Source organism: Salmo trutta, chromosome 6 (assembly GCF_901001165.1).
Source record: "Salmo trutta chromosome 6, fSalTru1.1, whole genome shotgun sequence".
Lineage (NCBI taxonomy): Eukaryota > Metazoa > Chordata > Actinopteri > Salmoniformes > Salmonidae > Salmo > Salmo trutta.
Genome location: NC_042962.1, coordinates 45556414 through 45579670, shown reverse-complemented (window position 1 = coordinate 45579670; position 23257 = coordinate 45556414). Strand labels below are relative to the sequence as shown.

General features: G+C 44.4%; 4 protein-coding genes across 19 annotated transcripts in view; 3 read left to right on the top strand and 1 right to left on the bottom strand.

Annotated features, from left to right (window-relative positions):
- The first annotated feature begins 83 nt into the window (after positions 1–83).
- LOC115196020 (claudin-34) lies at positions 84–3002 on the top strand. The gene is made up of 2 exons (XM_029756473.1): positions 84–304; positions 965–3002. Exon 2 carries the CDS (start codon positions 1289–1291, stop codon positions 2066–2068), a length of 780 nt encoding a protein of 259 aa, XP_029612333.1. The 5' UTR covers positions 84–304; positions 965–1288; the 3' UTR covers positions 2069–3002.
- Positions 3003–6886: 3884 nt separating this feature from the next.
- On the bottom strand, positions 6887–8978 carry LOC115196019 (putative claudin-24). Its single transcript, XM_029756471.1, has one exon. The coding sequence runs from the start codon at positions 8560–8562 to the stop codon at positions 7879–7881; it is 684 nt and encodes a 227-aa protein (XP_029612331.1). The 5' UTR covers positions 8563–8978; the 3' UTR covers positions 6887–7878.
- Positions 8979–10531: 1553 nt separating this feature from the next.
- LOC115196018 (H(+)/Cl(-) exchange transporter 4) lies at positions 10532–19724 on the top strand. The gene is made up of 14 exons (XM_029756470.1): positions 10532–10687; positions 11448–11608; positions 11808–11907; positions 12153–12340; positions 12543–12665; positions 12786–12992; positions 13099–13179; positions 13350–13622; positions 15215–15487; positions 15801–15987; positions 16108–16309; positions 16584–16780; positions 17354–17573; positions 18231–19724. The coding sequence occupies exons 1-14, from the start codon at positions 10675–10677 to the stop codon at positions 18319–18321; spliced, it is 2316 nt and encodes a 771-aa protein (XP_029612330.1). The 5' UTR covers positions 10532–10674; the 3' UTR covers positions 18322–19724.
- Positions 19725–21607: 1883 nt separating this feature from the next.
- Positions 21608–23257, top strand: part of LOC115196015 (CLIP-associating protein 1-B) — a 39790-nt gene continuing 38140 nt past the window's right edge. For 7 of the 16 annotated variants that reach the window (XM_029756452.1, XM_029756455.1, XM_029756453.1 and 4 more), the window contains exons 1-2: positions 21608–21912; positions 22667–23251. In XM_029756452.1, coding sequence (XP_029612312.1) covers positions 23057–23251 — 195 coding nt within the window. In that variant the 5' untranslated portion in view covers positions 21608–21912; positions 22667–23056. The remainder of the gene's footprint in view (positions 21913–22666; positions 23252–23257) is intronic. The other 9 variants (XM_029756460.1, XM_029756467.1, XM_029756458.1 and 6 more) reach the window with 2 other exon arrangements.

The window sequence follows — 23257 nt, the reverse complement described above, 5'->3', positions numbered from 1 at the left end:
TTACCCAACTGGCCAGTGGCCGTAACGACAATGACTAAGCTAAGAAATGGCAGGGGTTTTAAAGTGTGGCCTGATGTAGGATTGGTTAATTAGCCCCGCCTTCCCTTTCCTCTTTCTGGTGAATAGCAATAGAAGTCAATCATTCACAGAGATGTTATGACTGTGACTTTATGTAGTACAAGTTGAGGAAGCGTCGGTCTTGTCTTGTTTACAGCGGTACGAATTCAGGACGATTGATGGCCGGTCCGGCACGCTGACTGCTGATCTGTAGCTCTCGTCACTACTAACCCGTCAGAACTAAGAGGTAATGTGTTTGTTTTGTCAGATATCAGTTTGCATTTAGATTTTCATCACCACGTCCTGTGTATTTGATTATCGCTCTAGCGTGCTCTGTCAGGCTTTTACGTCATACAGTTGATTTATAAAGGCAATTTTCAGACGAGGCAAACAAATTGCTAGATTTCCATAGTGATACTTAGCTGCTCGAGGTAGACATGGGGATTGCTGTTTTAATGACATTTGTCAAGGTTCTCTAGAAGTATGCTTTAACCCACGGTCTTGTATTCAATCAATGTGTTCACATGCTTTTCTTAGTTACTGCATGTGTCTTTGAACAAATGTTTTCATTTTAACATCAACCTCAGTTATGAAATTTTTTAAGTTAACTTTTTATTCTCCCACGTTCAGCATGCTCTTACACATGTTGATTGTGTTGTGGCATGCAATAAACCAGACCACAGCCTTTTGAGGTAGTTCAAATGGGGACATAGAGCCTATTGACAACATCTAGTTCATGTGTCCCTGTCCACTGCATTTAATCCCCATTGTAATTTCCCTGTTTGTAGACTTTGTCATGGCACCAGTTGCCATAGCCATTCAGTCATTGTTCTCTCCGTTTTGTCTTTCCTCCTCAAACATGTATTGGCTGCCTGCTCTCACCACATTCATGTTTTTTTCCACTCAGAGGGCAGCAGTTGCTTTGTTTTCCAACCTAGAGACGGCAGGACCGGATCTGAGGAAAACGACAACGTATCCAAGCCTCTTCCTTAATATGAGGTGAGTCTGGAGCCTGAGGGTGAAAAACAGGATCTTTAAGAAGATCGATCGCTGTTCATTCAGTACGGCAGCTCTCTGAGATGAGCTCTGTCTGAGATGAGCTCTGTCTGAGATGACGGGGCTTCAGTTCATCTGATCGGAAGATGTTGTTTGTCTGTAGGCAGACCGAGAGAACTGTCGGTGGATTATCTTGGCTGTCCGTTTTAAGGTGAGGCTCTCCGTGTGTTACGATATGGCATACCTGGTTCACACGGCTCACCCTCAGTTCGTCAGCCTGTGGTTGAGCGCCGTGGGTTGGGTCCTTACCGCGGTGACCCTTGGACTCATCCAGTGGAGGGTCTGGCAGGTGGCCGACTTGACCTTCATCACCTCAGGAGTGGCCTGGGTCGGGATCTGGAGGGTGTGTTTCTATAGCCATACACTCGTGACCTCTGAGTTCAGGGTCATGTATTGTCAGAATATGGCGCTGTCGGACGCCTTCACGCCCCCGGAGGTCGCCACGGCCCAGGTGCTCACTCTAATAGGGCTGTTCGTGGGGTTCTGTGGGAACGCCGCCGCCGTCTACGCTCTCAGGAACGTCTATTTCGGCCTGGAGAAGCAGACGCCTATCCGCTGTGCGTTCGCAGTGGCTGGTACTCTGTGCTTGTTGTCTGCTGTGTGTTTTCTCATACCGCTCCTGTGGAACCTGAACTCGGTGGTGACCAATCAAACGATTGCGTTCCCTTCGAACTTCCACATGCCCCCTGCACCTGTGACCCAGAACGCTGGGGCAGGAATCGGGGTCGGGATCATAGGGTCGTTCATGATGATCGTCAGTGGAGTTATCTTCATCTTCTACAGGTTCCCTGTCAAGGTAGGACCCAGAGTGGAGCCGCCTTGTCCAGAGGCGAGACACTTTGATGGGTCAAGTGTTGGGACATTGTCCCCTGGGTCTGTGGGACACGGTAGGGATAGTCTGAATAACTCTCAGGCCAAGGACAATCCTGCCTTCCGCTCTGATGAGCACTTGTGATTTTAGTTTGTTTCTGAAATCAGACATATGAGTTTACCATATTCAATGTTGTATTTGATGTGAGCGGAGTTCTTAGTGTTTTGTATACTCAGTGTACACCCATTTGATTCTTGAATAATATAACTTATAAATGCGTCATGAGTTTAGTTCGACTGTTATACCCATCAGAACCCCAAATATAAACTTGTTTAACTTTACGAACATTGTTCGTAAAACAAAGTAATTGTAAGCAAACACTGTATAGCGTCAAAGTGGTTAAAACTATAATTCTGGTATCATGGATGGTCAGTCCTCGTATCCATACCTCTGTCTATGAATTTGAGGATGCTTAAGTTTCTCCAGCCCCGTCCCTCAGCTGTTTACCAAAACGGCGGTGGGGGTAACCACTTTGTTATTGTTTGAACTGAAGATTGCCCCTTTTAAAATGTCAGATTACATGATCATACATTGATTCGTAACAGTCTTATACCTAATGATTGTGCTCTAGTTGATAACAAAAAAAAGCACCTTTATTTTACAGTCAGAGTATATCTGTGTTTTGTATTTAGTTAATACTGCTTCTGTAGAGTAGCAGTAATTGGGAGGGTACATAAACACACGTGCTTTCTCTGTCTTTTGAGGACATGCTTGCAACACACCTGTCTTTAGTCATTGCCTTGCAATAACTCCAAAGGGAGTTTAAAAACTGATTACAATTAAATGTTTTACATTTCATACTTGTATTGCTGATGCCTTTGAATGTATTTCTTTGTAAATGATGCAAGATTTGTACCGTTTCTGTTTATTTGATCATATTGAAAATGTATTCTTCAACTTTTAAGGGCTCTTGACATCCAGGAACAATATTATACACAATTCAATCAGAAATAGTTGTGATAAATCATGTGATTTAAAAGAGACAATGTTTTAATCAATACAATTTTATCACACACTGTATTTGTTTTGATGTGGAGTAACAACAGGATTGTTCCTCAGCCTGGTTTTAGACAGCACGGCAAGGACCTCAATTATCCTCTATCCCTGACTGTGCCTTGCAGTCTGCACTCTGTAGAGCTCCCCCACTGACTGGTGAACGCTGGGTAGTTACTGGCTTTTGTCCCAAATGGCACCCTATTCCCTATATAGTGCACTACTTTTGCCCAGAGACCAAATGTAGTGCACTATAAAAGGAAAAGGGTGCAATTAGGAACACATCCACTGTCTGCCCCTATTAGACCACATAGACCACATTGTTTCCTGGTAACGAGACATCCGTTAGGGGTTGTAAGGTGTTATTGTGTTGAAGTCAAATATTGGCTCTGGCAGAAACAGTCATAGGTGTTTTGACAGTCGCGGTCCCACAAAATCATATAATCCATTTGATTGTGCTACAGAAGAGGAAGGGATTCTATTTTTTTTTTTTTCCAAATGTGTTCATTCATTGCTCTTTTTCGAGGATTTTAAAGGTTTTTATTCAGGCTTTTTTACTTGCTTTGACAAAGTTAAGTAATGTCCTTGTTAACTATGGTCCCAAAATGAAGACACCAGTGGCCAAGAAGAAGTGATGTGTATTGTGGAGCCTCTATTTCTCATTTGGGCCCCGTTCATGTGAACAGTGCAGGGGAGGAGGCTGAGACTGGCAGTGGCAGGGCATATGAGTCCTTGACCAGACCTCTCAAAGCAGAAGTAAGGACAATCACAGTGGGGATTGTTACTCTGGCTGAAAGTCAGAACAGTCAGATCCGGTGGACAGCACACTGTGTTGGGAGGGAACAAAATAGCTTTTTCCGTTAGGGGTTTAACACTTTTTTTGTTTGCAGAGGAACTCAACTCATTGAGAGGATTGGTTGTGGTCTGGCTAAAGGATGCAGAGGACTTTATAGTGGGCAGGACACACTCTCTCATGATGGGGATATTAAAGGACCTGACTGTGGGTTTAGTCTCTAGTCCAGGGCTCTCCAACCCTGTTCCAGGAGAGCTACCCTCCTGTAGCTTTTTTGCTCCAACCCCTGTTGTAATTAACCTGGTTCAGCTTATCAACCGGCTAATTATTAGAATCAGGTGTGCTAGATTAGGGTTGGAGTGTGAATCTATGGGACAGTAGCTGTCCAGGAACAGGGTTAACCTGGAGAGCCCTGGTCTAGTCTGTATTTAGCGTAGCGTTACTACAGCCTAACTACGTGGCCTAGCGCGGTTGGCTGACGTAAATCTCAGGCATTAAAGGTAGAAGGTTGAAAGGTGATGACAGGTTTATTGTTTTGTAGATGTTGTGTAACATGTTCTGGATTTCCCACCGTTGTGTAATCACTCGTCCTGGCATTGAAGTTCTCAGTTATTGTCTTCAGGGCATTGACTTCGTTGTGTTACCTCCTTATTGCCTCCAGCATAATGTTTCAGGAGGGAGAATATTACTTTTTTTCTCTTTTCACCTTTATTTAACCAGGTAGGCCAGTTGAGAACAAGTTCTTGTTTACAACTGCGACCTGGCCAAGATAAAGCAAAGCAGTGCGACACAGACAACGGGGCGGCAGGTAGCCTAGTGGTTAGAGCGTTGGGACAGTAACTGAAAGGTTGTTAGATCGAATCCCCGAGCTGACAAGGTAAAAATCTGTTGTTCTGCCGCTGAACAAGGCAGTTAACCCGCTGTTCCCCCGGTAGGCCGTCATTGTAAAAAATAATTTGTTCTTAACTGACTTGCCTAGTTAAATAAAGGTAAAATTAAAAAACACCATGGAATAAACAAACGTACAGTCAATAACACAATAGAAAAGTCTATATACAGTGTGTGCAAATGAGTTAAGGCAATAAATCGGCCATGGTGGTGAAATATTTAGCAATTTACACTGTAGTGATAGATGTGCAGAAGATGAGTGTGCAAGTAGAGATACTGGGGTGCAAAGGAGCAAAATAATAATAATATGGGAATGAGGTAGTTGGATGGGCTATTTACAGGTGCAGTGATCTGTAAGCTTCTCTGACAGCTGGTGCTTAAAGCTAGTGAGGGAGATATGAGTTTCCAGCTTCAGTGGCTTTTGCAGTTCGTTTCAGTCATTGGCAGCAGAAAACTGGAAGGAAACGTGGCCAAAGGAGGAATTGGCTATGGGGGTGACCAGTGAAATATACCTGCTGGAGCACGTGCTACGGGTGGGTGCTGCTATGGTGACCAGTGAGCTGAGATAAGGCGGGGCTTTACCTAGCAAAGACTTATAGATGAGCTGGAGCCAGTGGGTTTGGAGACGAATATGAAGCGAGGGCCAGCCAACGAGAGCATACAGGTCACAGTGGTGGGTAGTATATGGGGCTTTGGTGACAAAACGGATGGCACTGTGATAGACTGCATCCAATTTGCTGAGTAGAGTGTTGGAGGCTATTTTGTAAATGACATTGCCAAAGTCAAGGATTGGTAGGATAGTCAGTTTTACGAGGGTATGCTTGGCAGCATGAGCGAAGGATTCTTGGTTGCGAAATAGGATGTAAGACAGTACTGGATGTACAATTTGTTTTGTAAACGAGTCTGTAACAATACTAAAGTTGTTACAGTAAAGTTGATAGTGAAGGAATAGATCGATACAACTCATTGAACTTCATCGATCCAGACCCAAACCCAGAACCTAACCTGTCCTTAACCCGTAACCCAAACCCTAATCATCAATAGTGATAACCCCAACCACCCTGACCCTAATCATTAACCACCAAGCGATAGACATATCCCACAAGGCATTTCACAATCTGCCGAGAAAGGAACATAACTGTATAAGCACTGTACAACAGAGCTGTTGTGGTTTTCTGTGAGATTGAGGTAGGATAGAATGGTTTCGAATGTTCCCTTTCATTGTGTTTCAAAGTGACATGTGACAACAGAGCTGTTTAACATATAGTGGTTGGCTCCATGTGTTTCTCTGATGTAGGACCAACCACTGCCTATGATAGATCAAGCGATTAACATAGGAAGCTATAATGACTTCCATTGTGAGGGGACAACAATGGGATCTTTCAGATGACAACATGGACACGGGAGGCGGTGGGGAGCAGTCCGAGCATTTCAAAGTCCAGGCGGGGTCTCGTAATGTGAAGACCTGAGAGGAACTGTAGCAGAGCACACTCAGAAGCAAGTGCGTGTCCCAAATGGTGCCCTATTCCCTAAATAGTGCAGTCCTTTTGACCAGCTCCCTATGGGTCCTGGTCAAAAGTAATGCACTGCATAGGGAATATGGTCTCATTTGGAGATGAAATTATAGCATTGAAATAGACAGGAAGTATTTTACGGCTGTTGTTTCCGCTTGGCCATGTAGGGAACCCTTGAGAAAGGAATTCATGTCTCAATGGGACTGACCTGGCTAAATAAAGGAGAAATTAAATGTAAAAAATGAAGTTTAAGAACATGACCTGCCTGAGCAAGCTTGAGTGTAATGGGCGAAGTCCAGGAAGTCTGACATTCCTCACATTGCGTTTCATTATGATGATGTTCATTAACTACAGCTTAGCCCAGGAGCCAAGACCGAAATCAGCGGGAATTAGACTTAAGCTCCGTTTCCACTGGACTTGGTCTGTCGCCTCACCTTACTTAAACTCACTTCTTCATCGTTGTCTAGCAACAGTTTGCGCTTATGTTACACAAGCAGGTGGTTTGTGAGCTTAGGAATGAATCACGGTCAGGTTTTTGTCAGGTTTTTTCTTTATTTGATAATATCAACTTTTTTTTTAATGTACAGATTTCTCCACACTATGGATATAACTAATATAGGATATGTAGCCTTGTGGCACTATATCTGATCAATTCAGAGTCAGAAAACCACTACAGAGCAATATACAATATAATGTATATTGACATATGTCTGATATAATGTATATTGATATATATCTAATATAATGTATATTGATATATATCTGATATAATGTATATTGATATATATCTGATATAATGTATGTGGTAAATCAGTAATATTGGCCTCTAACTAGAGAGAATGTATAGTGGACATTTCTGCAGAAATAAAACAAATACAATCAGATCCTCAAATATCCATGAAGTCATTGTCTTGTCAAGTTGTTGCAAGCAAGTCCGTAAATTTCACAATTTAAAACAAATACTTAGCACATTCCGCACATTCATTATTATTTGCTTTCTACAATATAATGTTCTACTTTTTCTCTTTGTTCTATTTACAGTTTGTATGATTAATTATTCCTATAATACAGTTGTTGATTGAGTAACTGTGTAGGCTAAGACTTTCAAGAAGGGATACATTTTTTATGGCCTTGCTAGTGAGAAATCAGCTCCATTCGAACTGGCTTCGTGTTGTTATTCAACAATAATGATGACAGATGCTGTAAAAAATCATTTGTATTGCGATAAGATATGATATCCAAGACAATCATTGACATTGACATACAGAATAATCAACCTTGGTCAGAATAGTTTACAGTCATTTCACAGACAATATACGGCTTGTCATCAAATTCTCTGGCACCGTTGCACACTATCTCTTACACAGTACCAATTGCAGGCACATTGACATATTAGGAAGAAATGGCAGCTTTAAAAGCTGGTATCTCTTTGGCTCCATAAAGAATTTCTGTTTGATAAATGTAGGTGATATTTTTGCAAACATGGCATGCACATAACCCTGTTTGAGGGATTGAAATGAGTACCAGCATTGTGTGCAAATTCTGTCTCAGTATATGGAGAAAGATTTGTCCCAGCAAGAGTACTCAATAACTATAGCTAATGTAAATAAGCATGAAAAAGCTTTAGATAAGCAGTGTTTTATTCACCATCGATAGAGGAAGGGCAGAGGCTACTGAGAATACTGTTCTCACTTCTCAATAGCTCATCAAACATATTCCATAGACCTCTTCCTATGTGGGGTAGTGGTAGTGTGTACGTGTGTATGTCTTCTCTGTAGTGGTATAGGCATTTGTAAGGTGCAGGGCTCCTCTTGAAGGCACACGCAGGAGGTGACCAGCAGAGAGCCGGCCACCAGGTGTAGAAACCCCGCCGTCCAGCCACAGAACAGGGCGTCCCCAAACTCCCAGCGCGGCACAATGGCCGGCACGGCCTCATCGAAGAACCGCATGACCGTCAGGTGAGCGATGTAAGACACAGGTATGAGACCCAGTATCCCTGCCACCAAGCACAATATCCCCCCAAGCATCTTCATCAATCTCTTCACCCTCAACCCCTCAGAGCCCTGGTTGCAGCTGTTGATCCAGTAGATTCCAGGAATGGCTAGCAGGAGACCCAGGAGGCCCGTGGCCACTGTTACACACATGAGGATCCGGGCTAGTTTGATGTCCGGGGGCAGGCCGAGGAGACTGTCATAGGGTCTGCACTCCAGAATTCCAAGGTCCTGCACCACACACGTCTCCCACAGGCCCAGCTCGTAGCTCTCCGCGGGCAGCAGGTCGGTGGACAGGGTCAGCCAGGTGGACATGATGGTGGTGGCCAGCGAGCAGATCCAGGCACCAATAGAGAAGAAGACCCCGAGGAGTTCCATAGCGCACACCCCCGGATCCATAGTGCTGCCCACTCTGAGTGGCCGCTCTCTGGCTCAGCTCTGGCTCCCGAGCTGCCTGCTCCCCCTGTCTCTCTGTGCCACAGTCAGCTGCAGCCAGGGCTCCCGACTGCTTCTCTCTGCTCCTGTCTTTCTGAACTGCAGCCAGTTGAAGCAAGAGGAAGCTACGGCCAGTAGGTTCCTATCGAGGCTCAATTTGTTCAAAAGACTGTACGCCCAATTAGGGTTTACAACTACCAGCACGGGCTGGGAGGGAATAACTTCTTCAAACGATCAGTAGCTCACTCACTCACATGCACGCATCATCTGCAGTTGAGAGGAGGAAAGTAGCGGCTTGCTGACATGTTGCCCTCCCCTTGGAGGCTCGCTTCAGCCGCTGCTTTGCTCAGTGGTCAGGAGAGAGTGACTGAGTGAGAGTCAGATGCATTGAACAACAGCATCATTCAGATCTATGGTGATGCCCATTTCCACACACACAGTGAGGAGGTTGTAGCCTAAATCAGGATGCTTTTAAAATGCAGACAGGATGTTATAAAAATGTAGATTTAATTCACAAAACATACACACACACACACACACACACACAAAGGGGTGTCGTGAGGATGGGGGGATAGTGGGGGCATAATGGAGGGAGGCATAATGATTCTCCTCTGGAAGAATTTTGTATTTTTCAAACAAAAAAGAACCTTTCCCTGCAATCTAGAGCCATAATCATAATGCCTAATTCTATGTCAAAAATATTATATTACAGAGTAACAACAAAAGATTTTTGTTTTGATTTATTCATCAATAAACGTAACATGCCACAATTTCATCGATTTTACGAAGTTACTGTTCATATATGGAAATAAGTCAATTCAAATGAATTCATTAGGCCCTAATCTATGGATTTCACATGACTGGGCAGGGGCGTAGCCATGGGTGGGCCTGGGAGGGAATAGGCCCCTCCACTTGGAAGCCAGGCCCACCCAATGGGGAGCCAGGCCGAGCCAATCAGAATGAGTTTTCCCCCACAAAAAGGGCTTTATTACAGACAGAAATACTCATCAGTTTCATCAGCTGTCTGGGTGGCTGGTCTCAGATGGTCCCGTAGGTGAAGAAGCTGGATGTGGAGGTCCTGGGCTGGCCTGGTTACACATGGTCTGTGCTTGTGAGGCCGGTTGGACGTACTGTTAAATTCTCTTAAACGACGTTGGAGGCGGTTAATGTGCCCTTTATGGGCATGACGCCACTGAACACACACACACACACACACACACACACACACACACACACGGTGAAAATGCTATTTTCTCTCACTACTAGCTTTGTCTCTTTCGAAACTGTGGGGCCCCATGGAGTGTTTCCAGGGAGATGAGATTAAATAAGAATAAAACAGACTGTGTGTACCTTTTTAAAATAAGGCTGATGGAAATGTGAGAAGACATCAGATTCTTTGGTTGCTATGTTGACTAAAAATACAAAACAAGCTAAGCTGCTAATTGGGCATTGACATGTCATCTATAGATTTAGGAGAGATTTGGGAGACTCTGAATTGATCAAATACATTCAATAGCCTGTTTATGAAGTGCTATTTTAAAGAAATCAAGTGATTGTTTTGCTATACAGAGGTACTCAAAGTGGTGCATTTATTTGATTTGGAACAATATCCGGTGATACATTCCTTTTTCCTGCATCAGATCTCTGACATAGAGAGCTTGTGACCCAAGAAGGAGGTTGAATATGCAGGCCATGTCAAGGAGAGAAAAACAAACATTTTCAACACACAATAGTACACAAATGACACTCTTTATAGAGGCGGTTTAGTAGTCTGGTGGTCTCTCTGAGTGAACAGTAGCCTACGCACTGAGATGAATAAACGGATTAAAAGAAAAATATTTTTCTTTCAGCCACAAGGTGTCCCCATTTCACGCCTCACAATTCCACCTTCATGCGTCGACAGGTTGAGCAAATGCATTGTGGGAAGCAGAAATCTATGACGTCCTCTTCTCTCTATTTTCTGAACAGGTTTGGCTGGTGACAACATAACCCAGTATCAAAATGCATTCAATATTGGTGATTATATAGCTAAGAGATATAGATGTCTTTATTTTGAGGAGTCGGGTTGTGTGAACAATGGACGGAGACGGTAAGCATGCATTTCATAGTATGTCTAATAATGCCATAATTAATAAAGGTTGACGCATATCTACCCAAATCTTAACTAGCATTAACGGTCTTATTACATCCATATCTACTTGCTATAACTAACTATATCTAATAGCTACATGAAGGCATATGTCACTGATCTATGATTTGTAATTCAGTATTCATGCATGGCCCGCAAGTAGCTAGCCTACTTTTGTATTCTTGACTGCTTAGTAACGTTACTGTTTTCACTGCCTTTGCATGACGTAGCTACCCCCAGAGGAGAAAAAAAATAACAGAATTATAGCGTCCATTTATCCAAGTAAGCTGCTAATGTAGTTATGTGCAATAAAATGCTAATAAGAACATAAAATAGGGCCCACTGTCCGCCCTGGACAAATGTCCAAACGCAAGCTAAAACTTGGACACAGTATCACAAGGTCTGTCTGGTGAACCGAATGCCAGGAATAACAATTTCATACATCTCATGGGCATTATTGGCAGCATAGTGCTTCATACAGTGTTGGGAATCAGAGACCTGACTTGGCTGGGTTCGCGGCCTCTTCAACCTCTGTCTGAGTGTGACTTTTAGAGGGGTTGGGATAAAGCAGAAGTTTATCTCCATTGGACATGTGTGAAGGCCTTCGTTAGACAATAAAAACAGGCATGTGTGAAGACCTTCATTAGACAATAAAAACGGGCATGTGTGAAGACCTTCATTAGACACTAAAAACAAAGTCTTATTTTGTCTCTCTGTCCAGGGGCCAGCAGTACTGGGGCCACTCCCTCAGAGGAGATGAATGGTACTGGGAACCTGATGGACTTCCTGGATGAGCCCTTCCCTGACGTCAGCACCTACGAAGACTTCCACACCATCGACTGGCTCCGGGAGAAGTCGCGCGACACAGATCGCCATAGGAAGGTGAGGGGAGCACACACACACACACACACACAGCTCTACACTCTAAGCATTTTCTGCTTCATCCCCAGAGGATATAATTCTTCTTCATCCTCTTCTTCTTCATAATCGTCATCACCATAGAAAAACTCTCGATGTCCACCTGATTTATCTTAACGATCCGTTGAACCTGCCGTTGATGGTTGATTGATGGTTGTTCCAGATCACCATCAAGAGTAAGGAGTCTTACTGGGAGCTGATTAAGAGTCTTCTGGATGCCTGGTCAGGATGGGTGGTGATGCTGCTCATAGGAATGCTCACAGGTAGGAACCGCAGAGGCATCCTGCAAAAGGTCTCTTGTGGTATGGCGCACGTCAGATTTGCTTCTGGGTGCCGGGATTCATACTGCACCCATGTGACATGACACGTGGCTTTCTAACAACCAATCAAAAGTCACACAGCCAGAGTTGTGAAATACCACGTCTGGACTGAATCCTTTTGATTAGGCTTTTGCGGTTCCCTTGCTTAGTGTGATCTGTGATCTCGTGCCGCGTGTCCTCCCGTGTAGGTACGCTGGCTGGAGTGATAGACCTGGCTGTGGACTGGATGACAGATCTGAAAGAAGGGGTGTGTCTCTCTGCGTTCTACTACAGCCGTGAGCAGTGCTGCTGGACCTCCAACGAGACCACCTTCGACGACAGAGACAAGTGTCCGCAGTGGCAGAAGTGGGCCGAGCTGATGACCGGTCACTCTGAGGTCAGCAGATCTATAACCGTCAACCAGATGCCCTCTTGATTTAAAGCCGCAGTACTGAGTTTGTGTTTTAGTCACGTGGCTTGGGGAAATGTAACCACTCTCAGTTTCTGAGGTTTAACTTGGTGTTTGTTGTGATAGAGGGTGGGATGATTGTGTATCAGGTCCTTAAACCCATACATTCCACCTGTTCTTGTTTCTCCAGGGTGCCGGGGCATATGTGTTGAATTACTTCCTGTATGTGTTGTGGGCGCTGTTATTCTCTTTCCTGGCTGTGTCTCTAGTAAGAGTATTTGCCCCCTACGCCTGTGGGTCAGGTATTCCTGAGGTGAGTGTTTTGAAATGGTAGCGTTCACTAATAGAAAATTACCGTGCTATAGTATTTCCGATAACTGCACAGTTGCAAAGGTTATCCCAATGAGGGGACGCTGTGTGTCGTCTTGTGTAGATCAAGACCATCCTGAGTGGGTTCATCATCCGGGGCTACCTGGGGAAGTGGACCCTGCTGATCAAGACGGTGACCCTGGTCCTGGCTGTGTCCTCCGGGCTCAGCCTGGGGAAGGAGGGACCCCTGGTCCACGTGGCCTGCTGCTGTGGTAACCTCTTCTGCTCCCTGTTCTCCAAATACAGCAAGAACGAGGGCAAGCGCAGAGAGGTACGGTAATAGCCCATTACGCTCCCATGTTTGCGGAAATAATACAATTTTGGGACATAAAACAATTTGAAAGTATTTAGTTGTAGTCTGTATGTCTTTTGTGCAGGTGTTATCGGCTGCTGCTGCTGCTGGGGTGTCGGTGGCTTTTGGAGCTCCGATTGGAGGAGTTCTCTTCAGCCTGGAGGAGGTGTTGTATACTAAAGTCTATTTATAAATCGCCCGCTGTGTCCATTCAATCAAATGTCATCTCACTTCCAGATATGTTACTGTTATTTTTTTTTTGTTGATCCATTGCATTTGACATGCTAAAGTGTTTCAGTTGAACTGCCGTCGCTATGTAATCTCTGTCCCCTTCAGGTGAGTTACTACTTCCCTCTGAAGACCCTGTGGCGCTCCTTCTTCGCTGCGTTGGTGGCGGCCTTCACCCTTCGCGCCATCAACCCGTTCGGCAACAGCAGGCTGGTCCTGTTCTACGTGGAGTACCACACCCCCTGGTACATGGCTGAGCTGGTCCCCTTCATCCTGCTGGGGGTGTTCGGGGGCCTCTGGGGAACCCTCTTCATCCGGGGGAACATCGCCTGGTGTAGGAGGAGGAAGACCACTCTGCTGGGGAAGTACCCTGTCCTAGAGGTAACTAACTGTGGCACCCTATTCCCTGGCCTATATAGGGCACTACTTTTGACCAGGGCCCATAGGGTAGTTCTTGCATTGAGTTACTTGTTACTAGCACTGATTTAGCAGATAGGCCAAATCACAATCTTCTAAATAGCTTCTATCGTAGTTGAATGCACTAATTGTACAGTTGAAGTCGGAAGTTTACAGGACACTTAGGTTGGAGTCATTAAAACTTGTTTTTCAACCACTCCACAAATTTCTTGTTAACAAACTATAGTTTTGGCAAGTCGGTTAGGACATCTACTTTGTGCATGACACAAGTCATTTTTCCAACAATTGTTTACAGACAGATTATTTCACTTATAATTCACTGTATCACAATTCCAGTGGGTCAGAAGTTTACATACACTAAGTTGACTGTGCCTTTAAACAGCTTAGAAAATTCCCGAAAAGTATGTCATGGCTTTAGAAGCTTCTGATAGGCTAATTGACATAATTCGAGTCATTTGGAGGTGTACCTGTGGATGTATTTCAAGGCCTACCTTCAAACTTGCTTGACATCATGGGAAAATCAAAAGAAATCAGCCAAGACCTCAGAAAAAAAACTGTTGACCTCCACAAGTCTGGTTCATCCTTGTGAGCAATTTCCAAACGCCTGAAGGTACAACGTTCATCTGTACAAACAATAGTACACAAGTATAAACACCATGGGACCACGCAGCCGTCATACCGCTCAGGAAGGAGACGCGTTCGGTCTCCTAGAGATGAACGTACTTTGGTGCGAAAAGTGCAAATCAATCCCAGAACAACAGCAAAGGACCTTGTGAAAATGCTGGAGGAAACAGGTACAAAAGTATCTATATCCACAGTAAAATGAGTCCTATATCGACATAACCTGAAAGGTCGCTCAGCAAGGAAGAAGCCACTGCTCCAAAACCCCCATTAAAAAAGCCAGACTACGGTTTGCAATTGCACATGGGGACAAAGACTGTACTTTTTGGAGAAATGTTCTCTGGTCCGATGAAACAACAATAGAACTGTTTGGCCATAATGACCAATGTTATGTTTGGAGGAAAAAGGGGGAGGCTTGCAAGCCAAAGAACACCATCCCAACCGTGAAGCATGGGGATGGCAGCATCATGTTGTGTGGGGTGCTTTGCTGCAGGAGGGACTGGTGCACTTCACAAAATAGATGGCATCATGAGAAATTAAAATTATGTGGATATATTGAAGCAACATCTCAAGACATCAGTCAGGAAGTTAAAGCTTGGTTGCAAATGGGTCTTCCAAATGGACAATGACCCCAAGCATACTTCCAAAGTTGTGGCAAAATGGCTTAAGGACACAAAGTCAAGGTATTGGAGTGGCCATCACAAAGCCTTGACCTCAATCCTATAGAATTTATTTCGGCTAAGATGTATGTAAAGCTCCGACTTCAACTGTGGCCAAGCTGCTCTGGATAAGAGCAACTGCTAAATTACTCAAATGTAAAGCCAGTTTCTGCTTCTTGCTTGCTTTTTGGGATCTTTGCTGGTTTACTGTAAAGCACTTTGTGAGAACTGTATGTAAAAAGGGCTTCATTAATAAACGTGATTGATTTGATTAAGGTGATCGTGATAACGGGTATTACCGCGGTCCTGGCGTTCCCTAACCCGTACACGCGGCGCAGCACCAGCGAGCTCATCTCCGAGCTGTTCAACGACTGCGGTGCGCTGGAGTCCTCTCAGCTGTGTGACTACGTTAACAACCCCAACATGAGCCGTCCGGTGGACGACATCCCAGACCGCCCTGCTGGACCCGGGGTCTACAGCGCTCTGTGGCAGCTGGCCCTGGCTCTTATCTTTAAGATTGTAATAACTATCTTCACCTTCGGCATGAAGGTCAGTATGCTGTACGGCATGGCTAGATGGGGGTTATGATAGCTGACGTAAGCAGTTATGAAATGTTACTGAACTGCTTATGAATGCATTATGTATGGGTTATGAAGTATGAAAATGTTAGGTCCTTTTATGTAGGTGCCCTTCAAATAAAGTCTTACCAAGTTTTGATCCGAGATATTGTGAGTAGGATAACCGTGCTCTTGGGTGATTGTTGTGTTCAGATCACCTCTCAGCCATGTTGTTTTATGTCCTCTGTGTTGTGTTCAGATCACCTCTCAACAATGTTGTTTTATGTCCTCTGTGTTGTGTTCAGATCCCGTCTGGGCTGTTTATTCCTAGCATGGCTGTGGGGGCCATCGCTGGGCGAATCGTGGGCATCGCTGTGGAGCAGATGGCCTACCATCACCACGACTGGATCATCTTTAAGAACTGGTGTCGTCCCGGAGCCGACTGTGTTACCCCAGGTCTCTACGCTATGGTGGGCGCTGCCGCGTGTCTGGGTGAGTTATCATCAGGGTTGTGTTCATTAGGCACCAAACGGAAGAGAACAGACTGAAACGGGGAGGGATTACTCGATAGAATAAACACTCAGGTCATCAACGTTTGTTTTGTCGTTATAGGAGGTGTGACCCGGATGACCGTGTCCCTGGTGGTCATTATGTTTGAGCTGACCGGCGGTCTGGAGTACATCGTCCCCCTCATGGCCGCAGCCGTCACCAGTAAGTGGGTAGCGGACGCCTTTGGGAAGGAGGGTATCTACGAGTCCCATATCCAACTCAACGGCTACCCCTACCTGGACGTCAGGGACGAGTTCACACACAGGTATTATGGGATACATATTAGGAACTTTGTCATTCCTCCTCCTCAGGGGAGGAACCTCACACCTCCCCTAGTCCAAGTCTCAACCCTGCAGTAGTCAAGAGTCACCCCTTCTCGAAGGGCTTGTTTTACCAGACACAAATTAAGCATTGTCCTGAACTAAAAATATATTTCAATGGAGATTCTCCATTGAGCATGCTTTTGCTTCCAGGAACTGGGATTAATCTGTGTCTGAGAAACAGCGCCTACGAATTCCCAATATGTGATCCGTACACAGGACCCTGGCCACGGATGTGATGCGTCCCAGGCGCAGTGAGCCCCCCCTGGCCGTGTTGACCCAGGACAGCACCACGGTGGAGGACGTGGAGACGCTCATCAAGGACACCGACTACAACGGCTTCCCTGTGGTCGTGTCCCGAGAGTCAGAGCGCCTCATCGGCTTCGTCCAGCGCAGGGAACTCACTGTGGCCATCAGTAAGACATTAACCCTGGCTCTCACGCACACATTTTAAATACTTTATTCAAATCCACAAATCACATTACGATCAAGAAGGATTCAAACATTTCGAAGGTCTTGGATGCGTAGACACTTAAGGATACAAAAAGCACATTCTCCATACAGCTAGGATGCCCATAACAGCTGAAAGAGAAGGCTGCCAAATATCAGTGCTAGCGACATGCGCTCATATCCAAGGCTGTGCATGCGTGATATGAGGGGCTTGTATTTAAGAAGCTTTTCAGCAAAGGCCCACTCCATCCAACAATCAAATGAGAAACCCCCTTCCAAAATGGCCTCCCTCGACAACATCAATATCTAGCCTCCTAATAAAGGTTCCATTTAACAAAATAGTGGGACTGTTACATTAGGTTGTTTTCACCGTGAAATGACAGGCTAAATATTGCAATTTTGTTTGGAGAACATAAGTCCCATATAAAGCCATCAGCATGTGTTTGAGCAATACTGTATTCAATGTGTCAGTTCATTATTATCTGTCGCGTCTGAGGAGCCACAGCTGATATTTCACCCTCTCTCTCCCTCCCTCTCAGAGACTGCCCGTCAGAAGCAGGACGGAGTGGTGAGCAGCTCTGTGGTCTACTTCACGGAGGACAACCCCCAGGTGGCCGAGGCCTGCGACCCCCAGCCCCTGAAGCTGCGGCGCATCCTGAACCTCAGCCCCTTCACCGTCACGGACCACACCCCCATGGAGACCGTGGTGGACATCTTCAGGAAGCTGGGCCTCCGACAGTGTCTGGTCACCAGAAGCGGGTGAGTCTGGCATCAGTCAATTAACCAATCAAACATAGTCTTCGTCGACCAGACGAGTTTAGAATTTATTATGTTTTAGTCATCGAGCAGTTGCCCATGAGCGACATACAGTCCAGGGCCCGGTTTCCCGATAGCGATGGAATTTAGGCTTACGACTGTTTTAACAACGGATCTTTCCTACAACGGCCCGAAAAATGTAACGAATACATTTCCCAAAACACCACCCAGATAGAACGTTCGCTCAATGCGTTGTTGATGCATGTGGCAATAATAATAGGATCGAAAGAAGGACAGCGCTGCTTTCGGATCAGTGTTCTCCCTTTCAAATCTGACCTTAACATTAGAATTATTCCACAACACTGATGACAGATCAGCTCCTATGAGATATTATCACCTATGGCTACAAATATTGAAGTGTCTAATTCTAATGCTTACCCTATAACAATGCACTAAATCAAGTGCAACTTTAGTAACGATGGCTTTGGGAAACCGCTCAGAGATTTAAGTATGCTCCTATGAAGGTTCTAACAATAAACTCATTAGGCTCATTTTACTTTGCTGTTAGATTTATGAAGACTATAGACTATGTTTAATCATTCCGAGGTTTATTGGATGGTGGAATGATTTGTATTTTGTTTTGCTCCCCCCCCTCTCTAGGCGTCTGTTGGGCATCATCACTAAGAAGGATGTCCTCCGTCACATGGCCCAGATGATGAACCAGGACCCAGAATCCATCATGTTTAACTAGTTGTCCGAGAAGAAGAAGCTTTATTATCCCCAGGACCTCTCTGCCCCTCCCCTCCCTTAGACTGTAAATAGTCAAACGTAACCTGTAATGAAGAAAAGTCACTTCTCAAATACAGGCCCCCAGTGTTTAGAATGTAGGGATGGAGCAAGAGGGGGATGAGGACTAAGATGGATAAATGCAACAACAACAAAAATGGAAGGATGGATAAAGAGGGGTGTAAGGACAAAGGAGGAGGATAAATGAAGAGGGTGTGAGGACCAGGAAAGAGGGATCAAGCGGGAGGGGTTGGAGGAATAGGGGTGTGAGGACCAAGATGGAGAGATGAAGGAAGAGAGGTGCCAATCATGGCAAGGAGGGAAGCACCTTATGTCTGGGATGATGAGTTGTTTTAGTTTGATGTGCCGCTGACACCATATTTATGTTTTCAGCGACGCTTCAACGCCTATTGTAACTGACTTCAGTCTAAGTTGTCAATGTTAAGTTGGTGGCCCTTAGAACCCATTGTTCCCAGGGTATATTTTACATGTTGATGTTACTTTGCGGCTTCTCAAATGTTTCTCAATATTGAACTGTAATAACATAGGTTTAACACTGGTACTGTATGTATTTGCTAGAAGACCGCGTATCATGTCAATTGATTTAGTTTATCCAGGGTATGTTTTTTTATTTTTATTTTTTGCAATGAAGAATGCACTTTGGAGGGAAAAAAAAGCTGAACCAGAAAACACCAAGTACAATGTTTTTCTTGTTACTTCATAGTTCTCACTCCATGCTGTCCCTCACCAGTTTCATAGGTTTTGTTTTAATATGCCGAGGGAATGTATTGTGGAAAATAACTGTGGAAATATTGAACCTGCCTCACTTCCGTTCTGTTTGTTTTATTCTATGCTTGTCAGTCCAGACAAGAACCACTGTGGTCGTGTGGATTTAGCCACACTAGGTTCTCTTTGTCATTTCATACTGAAAGATAATTCCATTTTTATTCATATTTTTTTCAAATCCATCCATCCATTGTTACTACTGTATTGAGAAACTATCGATTTGTCATTATCTCAAGCAATTGAACACTACCGTAGTTGTTTATATTCGTTATTAGTGTGGCTCAGTTGGCTCAGTTGGTAGAGCACGGTGTTTGCAACGCCAGGGTTGTGGGTTCGTTTCCCACGGGGGACCAGTACGGAGAAAAAAATGTATGCACTCACTACTGTAAGTCGCTCTGGATAAGAGCGTCTGCTAAATGACTAAAATGTAAATGTAAAATAATATGAGCTGTTGTTTAACATTACTGTAACTTGGACCAGGTACAGAAACGGATATTTGCACTTTTGTTGTGATGCACAATATACTATTTGCAATGTACGCAGTTCTGACATGAAATAAAAGGGACGTTGTGTCAACAAGAATTGGATTGTATTTATGTAATTGTATTATATAACATAGATACAAAGTTTAAGACATTCAATTGTGGGAGGCATATGATACTCATCACATGCTAGTAATATCTTTGTCATATGTGATGTTGAAACACAAGGAACCCCGACGAAAATGAATAATTGAGGGTTGCTATAATAAACTCAGCAAAAAAAGAAACGTCCCTTTTTCAGGACCCTGTCTTTCAAAGATAATTCCTAAAAATCCAAATAACTTCACAGATCTTCATTGTAAAGGGTTTAAACACGGTTTCCCATGCTTGTTCAATGAACCATAAACAATTAATGAACATGCACCTGTGGAACGGTCGTTAATAACAGCTTACAGACGGTAGGCAATTAAGGTCACAGGTATGAAAACTTAGGACACTAAAGAGGCCTTTCTACTGACTCTGAAAAACACCAAAAGAAAGATGCCCAGGGCCCCTGCTCATCTGCGTGAACGTGCCTTAGGAATGCTGCAAGGAGGCATGAGGACTGCAGATGTGGCCAGGGCAATAAATTGCAATGTCCGTACTGTGAGACACCTAAGACAGCGCTACAGGGAGACAGGACGGACAGCTGATCGTCCTCGCAGTGGCAGACCATGTGTAACAACACCTGCACAGGATTGGTATATCCAAACATCACACCTGCGGGACAGATACAGGATGGCAACAACAACTGCCCAGTTACATCAGGAATGCACAAATCCCTCCATCAGTGCTCAGACCGTCCGCAATAGGCTGAGAGAGGCTGGATTGAGGGCTTGTAGGCCTGTTGTAAGGCAGGTTCTCACCAGACATGACCTGCGACGTCACCTATGGGCACAAACCCACCGTCGCTGGACCAGACAGGACTGGCAAAAAGTGCTCTTCACTGACGAGTTGAGGTTTTGTCTCACCAGAGGTCATGGTCGGATTTGCATTTATCGTTGAAGGAATGAGCGTTACACCGAGGCCTGTACTCTGGAGTGGGATCGATTTGGAGGTGGAGGGTCCGTCATGGTCTGGGGCGGCGTGTCACAGCTTAATCGGACTGAGCTTGTTGTCATTGCAGGCAATCTCAACGCTGTGCGTTACAGGAAAGACATCCTCCTCCCTCATGTGGTACCCTTCCTGCAGGCTCATTCTGACATGACCCTCCAGCATGACAATGCCACTAGCCATACTGCTCGTTCTGTGCGTGATTTCCTGCAAGACAGGAATGTCAGTGTTCTGCCATGGCCAGCGAAGAGCCCGGATCTCAATCCCATTGAGCACATCTGGGACCTGTTGGATCGGAGTGCGAGGGCTAGGGCCATTCCCCCCAGAAATGTCCGGGAACTTGCAGGTGCCTTGGTGGAAGAGTGGAGTAACATCTCACAGCAAGAACTGGCAAATCTGGTGCAGTCCATGAGGAGGAGATGCACAGCAGTACTTAATGCAGCTGGTGGCCACACCAGATACTGACTGTTACTTTTGATTTTGACCCCTCCCCCCCTTATGTTCATACAAATATTTACACATGTTAAGTTTGCTGAAAATAAACGCAGTTGACAGTGAGAGGACGTTTCTTTTTTGCTGAGTTTATTATTTAGAGGTTCTACTGACAAACAGGTCATAGTCACATTTTTTTAAAAGGAGTACCAAGTTCTAAGATCAGGTCATCCCATAATAGCCTGCGTTTGACACCTGCGCTGTTTTAAAATTCAAATAGGGTTACTTACACATAGTGTTTAATTATAAAATAAGACTGTGAAACTATTTGAGATACAACACAACACACTGTACAAACTCTTAATTGTCAATGTTACTGTTTTACAATAAAATATTTGAAAGTGAGAGTGAGCTTTCAGTAATAAACAGCAGAGGACACTGTTGGCGTGCAAACAAGCTACAAATGTATGACATTCATTGGAAATTATTACTGTAAACAATGTAACCAAATAGCTACTGTAGCTAGCAGAACCATTTTAAATTAACTGTTGCTAGCTAGATGATATCATCACACATTGGATCGAGCTAGCTAGCAAGCTACATAACGTTTGCTGTGAGTACTGTACTTGGCTCCACGCGTACAGTACGTGCGGGTTCATCGTCTGCTACTAGCTTTAATACTACTGCTGGAAGTCCAGCGTCCTGGCTCTTGATTTTTTCAGAACGAATCTGAACTGAGACGAGCGGCTGGATGCAGATTACTGGTAATTGGCTAACTAGCTAGTTAATAATCCCTTGATACATTAGTGACAGGAATTGCTTAATTGTAGTCTAAATGAATTGACCGCTGATATTTGTTAGCATAATTTCAGTGTTTGCTGGTAGCTGCTAGAGGCAGTTAGCCAACGGAAGCTAGCTAGCTAGCTAGCTAGCTGGAGGAGCCAGAGACAGTGAGGACATGCTAGCTAGCGGCTAGCTTCATCTAGCTAGCTAACGTTGGCTACGTTTGCGCTCCTTGATTCAGCGTTGATTTATAACTTTAGCTGCATTTAATCAAATGTTAGCTAGCTAACTATTTAACACTACTGTTTAACTAGCTAGATAGTTATGTGTCTGTATAGCAAATCATTCGTAATATTTCAAGTTAGCTAGCTAGTTATCCATTTTGTTTAGCACAAAAGATACCTAGCTAGCTATCTCATTTACTAAGCTAGCATGGCTAAACCAATAACACTAGCTAGCAACTTTCACAACATGTGAAGTAGCTAGCTAACTAGCATGGTAACTAACGTTAGCTAAGTAAATTCTGTATCAATGCTTCAATAAAAATGGGGCTTTATTGCTATGTAACGTTAGTGTGTAATTCTCAGTTCAGTAGTCCACCTACATACTATTGTTATTAACTAGCTACTCATTATTACACTGACTGTAATTACACTGTGCTGCTTAGTATGTTACAATGAGGTCTATTGTTTGGAGTACTTGTTATAATAATTCTGTATCCCCTTTGGATTTTAGGTCTACAGGAAAGCGAAGAATTACTGAAGAATGAAGTACAATCATTTCAGCAATCCTCTTCTTCATCCTCAGTCCTCTTGTCCACAACCGATCATATTTGTAGTTTGATCTGGAACACGAGTGACCTAAAACCTCTGGACAGTTCCTGACTGGACTCTGTTATCTCTGCATTCTCGACTTCCCCGGGATTTCATCTCCACAGCATATCCTTGAAATAAAGGGTAACATTTTTGGGATAAACATTACACACTTTCTGGGATATAGGAAAGTGTGTAATATATCTGGGATATAGGCCTACACTACACCTGAGATCTTCTCTGTGAGCAGACTAGGCCTATACATTTTTACTTGTCTCGTGATATTGTGGGGTTATACCTTTGGTGAGACACTATGGAGTGGAATATGGAGTACTGTATGGAGCAGGTTATGCAGAAGGACCTGGGTAGGAGACTACAGGTGGGCCAGGACATCATAGACTCCATCCTGGACAAGGACAAGTCCCAGGACCTGGAGCAGGACCAGACCATGCTGGACAGAATGGTGGATGGTGTCGCTACCAACTGGGTCAACTCTAGCAATTTCAAGGTATGG

Coding starts and splice junctions, on each gene's coding strand:
- LOC115196020 (XM_029756473.1), top strand. CDS start 1,289: ATGGCATACCTGGTTCACACGGCTCACCCTCAGTTCGTCAGCCTGTGG.
- LOC115196019 (XM_029756471.1), bottom strand. CDS start 8,562: ATGGATCCGGGGGTGTGCGCTATGGAACTCCTCGGGGTCTTCTTCTCT.
- LOC115196018 (XM_029756470.1), top strand. Junction 15,488..15,800: donor TCTTCACCTTCGGCATGAAG/GTCAGTATGCTG, acceptor TGTTGTGTTCAG/ATCCCGTCTGGGCTGTTTAT. Junction 17,574..18,230: donor TGTCTGGTCACCAGAAGCGG/GTGAGTCTGGCA, acceptor CCCCCTCTCTAG/GCGTCTGTTGGGCATCATCA.